The following is a 9,299-nucleotide window of genomic DNA, read 5'->3' as shown; positions in this document are numbered from 1 at the left end:
TGTAAAGCACAGAGAGGTGTGGTAAAGCATAGGGAAGCATTGTAAAGCACAGAGAGGTGTGGTAAAGCATGATTATTATTATTATTATTTATTTCTTAGCAGACGCCCTTATCCAGGGCGACTTACAATTGTTACAAGATATCACATTATTTTTACATACAATTCCCCATTTATAGAGTTGGGTTTTTACTGGAGCAATCTAGGTAAAGTACCTTGCTCAAGGGTACAGCAGCAGTGTCCCCCACCTGGGATTGAACCCACGACCCTCCGGTCCAGAGTCCAGAGCCCTAACCACTACTCCACACTGCTGCCCCATGAGAAAAGCATGGTATCAGGATCGGAGAGTGAGTGGAGAGGGTCAGGCTTGGGTCAGCTCATTATTAATTTGGTGCCACTCTGAATTATTGAGGGTTCCCGGGCCCCTGGGGGCAGCGTGGGGTTCAAACAGAGGTGATGTTTTTTCCTGTTAGATGAAGAACTTTAAAAAATGAATGATTACTATGAAAGGATACAAGCTGATGATGAGCGCTCTGAGAGAGACTTCTAGTGGAAACGTTTGCCATTGAATTCACACTGAAGACGCTGAGAAAGACTTCTAGTGGAAACGTTTGCCATTGAATTCACACTGAAGACACTGAGAGAGACTTCTAGTGGAAACGTTTGCCATTGAATTCACACTGAAGACACTGAGAAAGACTTCTAGTGGAAACGTTCGCCATTGAATTTACACTGAAGACGCTGAGAAAGACTTCTAGTGGAAACGTTTGCCATTGAATTTACACTGAAGACACTGAGAGAGACTTCTAGTGGAAACGTTTGCCATTGAATTTACACTGAAGACGCTGAGAAAGACTTCTAGAGGAAACGCTTGCCATTGAATTCACACTGAAGACGCTGAGAAAGACTTCTAGTGGAAACGTTCGCCATTGAATTTACACTGAAGACACTGAGAAAGACTTCTAGTGGAAACGTTCGCCATTGAATTTACACTGAAGACACTGAGAAAGACTTCTAGTGGAAACATTTGACAGACAGACAGAACAAAAATACAGAGAGGGAATGTGAAATTGAGCGAGAGAGGAATGAAATACAGAGAGAGAGAGAGAGAGAGAGAGAGAGAGAGAGAGAGAGAGAGAGAGAGGAGGGTTGTAAACAAGTAAGGGGTAGAGTTTTCCCAGTAGAGTCGTCTCAGTGTTTGAAACAAACGCACTCACTGGCACAGACACACTCTCACACTCGCACAGACTTACTGTCTCTGTGACCGAGCGACTCAGCCTTTCACAGAACGAGAGAAGGACGAAGAAAGAGGAGGAAAGAGGGAAGGGAGAGAGGGAGGGAGGTAGAGAGGAGTGCAGCGAAGACCATTAAAATAAGGAAGCCTGTCTACCTGCAAAACAAGCAAAAAGGATAGAAAAGGAAATCAAACTGAAAAGGTAAGAGTCCACGTTTCCATTGCATGCTACACGTCAAACTGTTGTGATCTACTTATTCATCAGAGGGGGGAAATAAACTGAAAATAATACAGATTGAATACAGATTTAGAATATATACATACAGGGTGATTACAAAGTCAGCCAGTCATCAGTGAAGTGGTGAACTTACTTTCTCATCACCCTGTGCATGTACTAATACAGTGACACATGAATGCACTGCTAGTAATGAAACGCTGCAACTGCACAGTTGCAGCGTTGCTATATTCATGGAGAGTTGGATGGCGAGGCGTGCTGGATCTAAGGGTTGCATTGTGGAGAGCTGCGTGGCGTTGGCTTCAGTTGCGTTGCGTTGGGTTTAGTAGTATTAAGCTGTATTAGAGTCTGTTCAGTCAGGGAGGCAGGCAGGCTGGGGGGGGGGGGCAGGCTGATCGCTTCTGAATCGATCATTTGGATCAATGACCCACTTGTTCACTGACCTAATTTATCACCACCAGTGTCTGTGTGTGTGTGTAGCACAGCGAAAGGATGGTAAAGCATAGGGAAGCATTGTAAAGCACAGAGAGGTCTGGTAAAGCATAGGGAAGCATTGTAAAGCACAGAGAGGTCTGGTAAAGCATAGGGAAGCATTGTAAAGCACAGAGAGGTCTGGTAAAGCATAGGGAAGCATTGTAAAGCACAGAGAGGTCTGGTAAAGCATAGGGAAGCATTGTAAAGCACAGAGAGGTCTGGTAAAGCACAGGCAAGCATTGTAAAGCACAGAGAAGTCTGGTAAAGCATAGGGAAGCATTGTAAAGCATAGAGACCCTGCGAACGAGATCTGCTGCTGAGGCATCCTGTAGCATCTGCTGGCATTGCATTATTATTATTATTATTATTATTATTTATATCTTAGCAGACGTCCTTATCCAGGACGACTTACAATTGTTACAAGATATCACATTATTTTTACATACAATTACCCATTTGTACAGTTGGGTTTTTACTGGAGCAATCTAGGTAAAGTACCTTGCTCAAGGGTACAGCAGCAGTGTCCCCCACCTGGGATTGAACCCACGACCCTCCGGTCAAGAGTCCAGAGCCCTGACCACTACTCCACACCGCTGCCCTTGCTCCACATTAGCTGTTGAGCTCCGGGGACGAGCATTGCATCACCCTGTAGAATGAACTCCTTCTGCTTCATAAAGTCTCGCTGCTGTTGATATTCTGATTGTGGGATCCACGTCACGCTGTTTGACACTGCGCTCCCGGTGCTTAATTAATGTTGGGTTATGTTGTGTGTGTGTTTTTTTTTTGTTTTTTTTTAATGAATGGTTTCCGTGGCGACGGTCGCTAAGGGACTCACTGGTGACGCTTCACCTGCTGCGCAGTTTAATATTAGGAGAGACGCCAGCGAGGCGGAAACAAAACTGCGGAGAAACTGAACCCCTGGTGTATCCCTCCCCGCCCGCTCCCCCTCCCTCCCTCCCTGTCTTTACCTCTCTCTAACTCCCTCTCTCTCTCTCTCTCTCTCTCTCTCTCTCTCTCTCTCTCTCTCTCTCTCAATGATTGACCCAGATATCTGTGGGGTGGGGGGGGGCAATGCTTGCCTATGCTTTACCAGACCTCTCTGTGCTTTACAATGCTTCCCTATGCTTTACCAGACCTCTCTGTGCTTTACAATGCTTCCCTATGCTTTACCACACCTCTCTGTGCTTTACAATGCTTCCCTATGCTTTACCATGCCTCTCTGTGCTTTACAATGCTTCCCTATGCTTTACCAGACCTCTCTGTGCTTTACAATGCTTCCCTATGCTTTACCAGACCTCTATGTGCTTTACAATGCTTGCCTATGCTTTACCAGACCTCTCTGTGCTTTGCAATGCTTCCCTATGCTTTACCAGACCTCTCTGTGCTTTACAATGCTTCCCTATGCTTTACCACGCCTCTCTGTGCTTTACAATGCTTCCCTATGCTTTACCATGCCTCTCTGTGCTTTACAATGCTTCCCTATGCTTTACCAGACCTCTCTGTGCTTTACAATGCTTCCCTATGCTTTACCAGACCTCTCTGTGCTTTACAATGCTTCCCTATGCTTTACCAGACCTCTCTGTGCTTTACAATGCTTCCCTATGCTTTACCAGACCTCTCTGTGCTTTACAATGCTTCCCTATGCTTTACCAGACCTCTCTGTGCTTTACAATGCTTCCCTATGCTTTACCAGACCTCTCTGTGAGACTTCTATAAGGGTTAGCTAATCAAGCTGAGAGCGGGTTTCTCTTGCACTCTTTGTAGGACAGACCCCCGGACACAGCAAAGAGCGAGAATGAAACACACTCTCAACTTGATTCAAAGCAGCCGCCCAGCGCTTAAGAGGACACGGGGTGTGCAAATGTATGAGTTTTGATTTACTGCGCGTCTGAAATCAAACCGCTGGAGATGAAACTCCAAAACAGGCAAGTGGATGTTTATCTTATTTAATGGATGGGTTTAATAGACCACACGTCAGAGCCACACGTGATGAAACCCCGGAGAGGCTGTTTTTATGTCCCGAGATGAGATGGCCCGTATTAGATCTGCCTTTAGGGAGGTTGGAAGCAGACACGTCATTTGATCCCAGTGCACACGGAGAGCGGCCTGTTATTTTATGTAACATTTTATAGTTTAACTCTCCGACTGTTTAAGAGCTGAACGCAATTAAAAAAGACCCAAATGAAGTTAATGATCAGTTCAATTAAGGGTTCGGTTCAGTAATCTCAGTTGGAATATAAACCAGCAGGCGGTGTCCGTGTTATTACCAATTATTGTTCTAATTAAGTAATTTAGGGTAGAGCTGGAACAAAAACCAGGCGGGGCACCGGCCCCCCAGGATCGGGATTGGACACCCCTGTATCATGACTTCCGGTAGCCTTTTTTTGCGATATCATTGTGTAGTTTTTTTGAGGTTAAATAAAATATCTAAATTATGTCCATATAGTGTTATTATTATTATTATTATTATTATTATTATTATTATTATTATTATTATTATTATTATTATTATTATTATTATTCAAAACTTTTGGCCTGAGTGTAATACAAACACATTTCTCAATTAGTTGATGGAAAAATCAAAACACGAACGCAAACAGGCTCCTGACGTCGCAGTAAACGTCATTCAGAAACCTGAATTACAAACCAATAAATAAAGACCCTGCTTTTCAGGTGCCCGGCACGGCTCCTCATCGCCCAGCCTCGCCATTAACCCTCATTCATTAAATGGTTTGTTTTTGCATGAGACGCGTCTCTAACCTGGGGACGGTGTGTTATGACGCACACAGACCCGCCGCTTTGGGAACGCGGTGACGCATTGAAGTGTCCCCGAAGATCAATTTCGCTCGGGCACGGGGGGGGGGGGGGGGTAAAAAATATATTTCCAGCGCGGAGTAAACTGTAGGAAGTCAGTGCCATCCTTTAATGGCGTGCAGGGAAGCAGCACCACCCCCAGAGGGCGCCCTCGGCCCGTACCACAATACCTTTACATGCAGCTGTGGGCAAACGTTTTGCATCACCGAGTATTTTAGGATCGAACATAATTTACATCTTTTATTTAACATCATGTCATCATGAAACTACAAAATGACGTTTAGCACGTGGAAAACTCCGAATCGCTGTGTCATTTAACATGTTAACATTATTCCGCAGGTTTCATGGTTCATTCTATCGGGGGATGCAATGCTTTTGGCCGGAGGAGAGCTGTGTTTATCCCAGCTTCGTGTATCACTGTCGTGGTTATTAATATATTAATATAATACACTACACAGTGTGAGTTACTGTATTATACTGTGTTCATTTCTTTTTGTTAAATCAGATTTTAAATCGATTTTAAATTCCCTATGGAGTGTATTTACAGTAGACGGCAGACTGTTGCGATATCATTTTTGTAGAACGTGCTGTTAAATAAAATATCTAAATTATGTTCATATAGTTTATTTTATATTATGTCTCGAATCCTTAAATTCTAGGTGATGCAATATTTTTGTCTGCAGCTGTGCATCGTGTCGCTAATACGTCAGTATTTTTAAGCCCCCGAATTCTGTCCTGTATTGTCGCCCCGTCTGCAGTGCCATTTTATGCCACCAGATGGCACTGTGGCAGTAGTTGCATATGAACGCCGACGCTGCACCGAAATAATGCGCTTTATGCATGAAGCTAGAGACGCTCGTATTAAGTTTATTTCGCTAAAGGTCTATTTTTTAAAATGCATTTATTTATTTGTATTATCATTTTGTTTTCATAATCTTTTCTGTTTTGTCTTTTACAGATCACCATCCCTCCGGGAGATGCACATCATTGGCCTGGCTTGGCTGGGCTGGGCTGGGCTGGGCTCTCCAGACATGGTCAGGACATTCCTGAGCACCTGCAACATTTTCAGAGAGCTTGTAAAAACAAGAAACTCCAGCTCTCTGAATAAATGATACGCGCATTCTCCCTGCTTGGGAATAGGACCCTGAATCTGTAAAACTAACTGACAACGTAAAACTTCCAACAATCAGACTGCGTTCTCCCTGCTTCATCCCTGAATCTAGCTGGCATTGTAATAATAATAATAATAATAATAATAATAATAATAATAATAATAATTAATTAATTCTTAGTGCATTTTCAGAGAGAAGGGCATTAAATACCAGCGAGAAACTTCGCCCCCTCCCCCTGAATAAATAACAAGACTGTTCACTCTCCCTGCCTCTGGCACTGAGCTCCTTGTCAGTCTTCACAGTGATGGTCGGGACTCTGCTCCTCCTCTCCCTCCTCTTCCTCTCCCTCCTCCTCCTCCTCCAGGCGCAGCTCTCCTCCTGCCTGCAGGGGGGAGGAGGGGGTCCCACTCAGCGGCTCCCGGGGGCCATCATCATTGGGGTGCGGAAGGGGGGCACCCGGGCGCTGCTGGAAATGCTCAACGTGCACCCCGACATCCGGGCGGCGAAATCCGAGGTCCACTTCTTCAACCGGGACCAGAACTACCAGCGCGGGCCAAGCTGGTACCGAGCCCAGATGCCAGAATCCCTGCCGGGTCAGCTGACCGTGGAGAAGACCCCCGGGTACTTCTCCTCCCCGGTGGCCCCCGAAAGGGCCCGGGCGCTGAACGCCTCGCTGCGGCTGCTCCTCATCGTGCGGGACCCCGTGGAGAGGCTGGTGTCAGACTACACCCAGGTGCTGAGCAACCGGCGAGAGAGAGGCAAGGGCTACCCGCCGCTGGAGCGGCTGCTGATCCGAGAGGGGAGGGTGGACCCGAGCTACAAAGCGGTCCAGCGCAGCGTGTATCACCTCCAGCTGGCGGCCTGGCTGCGCTGCTTCCCCCCGGGGCAGATCCACGTGGTCGACGGGGATGCCCTGATCCGGGATCCTTTCCCCGAGCTCCGCAGGGTGGAGGGCTTCCTCTCGCTGGCCCCCGCCATCGCCCCCTCCGACTTCCGCTTCAACCACACCAAGGGCTTCTTCTGCCTGGAGAGCGGGGGCCGGCATCGCTGCCTGGACGAGTCCAAGGGGCGCCCGCACCCCCCCGTCCGGCCGGCCGTCCGCCAGCGGCTCTGCCGGCACTTCAGAGAGCACAACCGGAGGTTCTTTGAGATGGTGGGGCGCAGCTTCGACTGGTGCTGAATCCGGGCTGAAGCAGGGCTGGATCGAGGCCGGATCAGGGTTGAATCGGGGCTGAATCAGACCTGAATCGGGGCTGAATCAGTGCTGGATCGGACCTGAAGCGGGGCTGGATCAGTGCTGGATCGGGGCTGAATCAGGGCTGGATCGAGGCTGAATCGGACCTGAAGCGGACCTGAAGCGGGGCTGAGTCTGGGCTGGATCGGGGCTGAATCTGACCTGAATCTGGGCTGAATCGGGGCTGAACTACATTGGAACTGAACTGGAATTAAACTGGAACTGTCAATCAAATCCTGATTGATTAAAATCATTAAAAATGAATTAATTAATTTTCTCTCTCTCCTCCTTTCTCTCCTTTCTCTCTCTCTCCTTTCTCTCTTTGGTTCGGTAGATGGTTTGGTAGACTGATTTTATAATTGATAAACTTCTTTAGAATTAATAAAAAAATAAATAAACAAAAATAAAGTCGGATTTATAAGTCTTGCAAGGTTTTGTTTGAATGTACAGAAAAAGTTTAGAAACACTAAAATAATTCAATGGCAAACGTTTCCACTAGAAGTCTCTCTGTGTCTTCAGTGTAAATTCAATGGCAAACGTTTCCACTAGAAGTCTTTCTCAGCGTCTTCAGTGTAAATTCAATGGCAAGCGTTTCCACTAGAAGTCTTTCTCAGTGTCTTCAGTGTAAATTCAATGGCAAACGTTTCCACTAGAAGTCTTTCTCAGCGTCTTCAGTGTAAATTCAATGGCAAGCGTTTCCACTAGAAGTCTTTCTCAGTGTCTTCAGTGTAAATTCAATGGCAAACGTTTCCACTAGAAGTCTCTCTCAGTGTCTTCAGTGTCAATTCAATGGCAAACGTTTCCACTAGAAGTCTTTCTCAGTGTCTTCAGTGTAAATTCAATGGCAAACGTTTCCACTAGAAGTCTTTCTCAGTGTCTTCAGTGTAAATTCAATGGCAAACGTTTCCACTAGAAGTCTTTCTCAGTGTCTTCAGTGTAAATTCAATGGCAAACGTTTCCACTAGAAGTCTTTCTCAGTGTCCTCAGCTCTAGCCAGTGTAGAGCCCAGGGGTTCATTCTGGAGTGTGAATACTGCACTGGGGGTGGGGGGGGGGTGGGGGGGGGGGGGGGGTAGGGGGGGTGGTCGTAGGAAGTCAGTAATCATGGCCTATCTTCTTCAGAGGTCTCCAGCAATGCTAGAGCTTCAATCAGGACTCCAGAGTAAGAGACTGGAAAGGGATCTTCAAAGGTGAGGGGGGGGGGGGGGGGGCATTACACAGCAGTTACAGCCCCTGTCAGGGTCTGCTCATGGGAGGGGAGGGGAGGGGAGGGGGTGTGCATGTCTAATGCCCCAGCAAACAGCCCCATTAGAGATTAAAGAGGGTCGGAGCTGGAAATCAAAGCTGAGCTCCGGGGGTGGGAGATCATTAGCGGTAAAGACAGGAGTCTGGACCCCCCCCCCCCCCCCCCCCACCGCCGACCCTGTAGCAACGCCAGCAGGGGGCTGATCGGACAGGATAGGGGGCCAGGCAGACAGCCAGCCAGCCAGCTAGTCTACAGCGCTGGACAAAAGTTTCGCATCACCTGGAATTTAAGGCTTGAGACAATTTAACTAACTAACTAACTAACTAACTAAATAAATAAATAAATATGAACATACTGTTGATCTTTTATTTAACAATAAAAAAATAAACTACAAAATGATGTCGCAAAAATTTACCGGAAGCCATAATAGCAGTACAGTAGTATTTCATGTTAGATCTGGAAATGTCAGTTTTTCTCTTAAGTATCTGGGTAAACTCCCAAGCGGCGTGTGATTCACGGTGTTAACGTGTCTCATTATTCAGCAGGTTTCACCGGACTTCACGAAGCACAGCGAGTTCATTCTGTAGGGGCTGCGATGCTTTTGAATCTAGCTGTGTAGGTTCACCCCCAGCTTCTAAACACACTGTTTCCAGGCAAATCATTTTAATGGTAAAGGAAAAAAAACAAATCACAAGTAATCCAGCTGTGGTTGATCAGGCCGTAGGAGGTATTTATAGGTTTTTGACGGCATGACAACTACTTGTTATTGTTTACATTCAAATCCATGATTTATTCTTACATGATGTAATGGCGTTCTATATATTGTGACGTCATTTTTACTTCTATCTTTGAATCTGTATCCATTCTAATTAACACTACTTTATATAAACTTATATTTTTATTATATCATGCGATGCTGGCTCTGAGGATCAGTCTAGATTTGGCCTCCCCGGC

At 46.3% G+C, this 9,299-nt stretch overlaps 1 protein-coding gene across 1 annotated transcript; it reads left to right on the top strand.

The window, feature by feature from the left end:
* Window positions 1-1,171: 1,171 nt before the first annotated feature.
* LOC117397820 (heparan sulfate glucosamine 3-O-sulfotransferase 1-like) lies at window positions 1,172-8,105 on the top strand. Its single transcript, XM_059019529.1, has 2 exons — window positions 1,172-1,433; window positions 5,713-8,105. The coding sequence occupies exon 2, from the start codon at window positions 6,171-6,173 to the stop codon at window positions 7,044-7,046; it is 876 nt and encodes a 291-aa protein (XP_058875512.1). The 5' UTR covers window positions 1,172-1,433; window positions 5,713-6,170; the 3' UTR covers window positions 7,047-8,105.
* The last annotated feature ends 1,194 nt before the right edge of the window (window positions 8,106-9,299 follow it).

This window comes from Acipenser ruthenus, unplaced genomic scaffold (genome assembly GCF_902713425.1).
Source record: "Acipenser ruthenus unplaced genomic scaffold, fAciRut3.2 maternal haplotype, whole genome shotgun sequence".
In the NCBI taxonomy this organism is placed as follows: domain Eukaryota; kingdom Metazoa; phylum Chordata; class Actinopteri; order Acipenseriformes; family Acipenseridae; genus Acipenser; species Acipenser ruthenus.
Note: the sequence above shows the minus strand (reverse complement) of the source record. Positions and strands in the feature narration are given on the sequence as shown.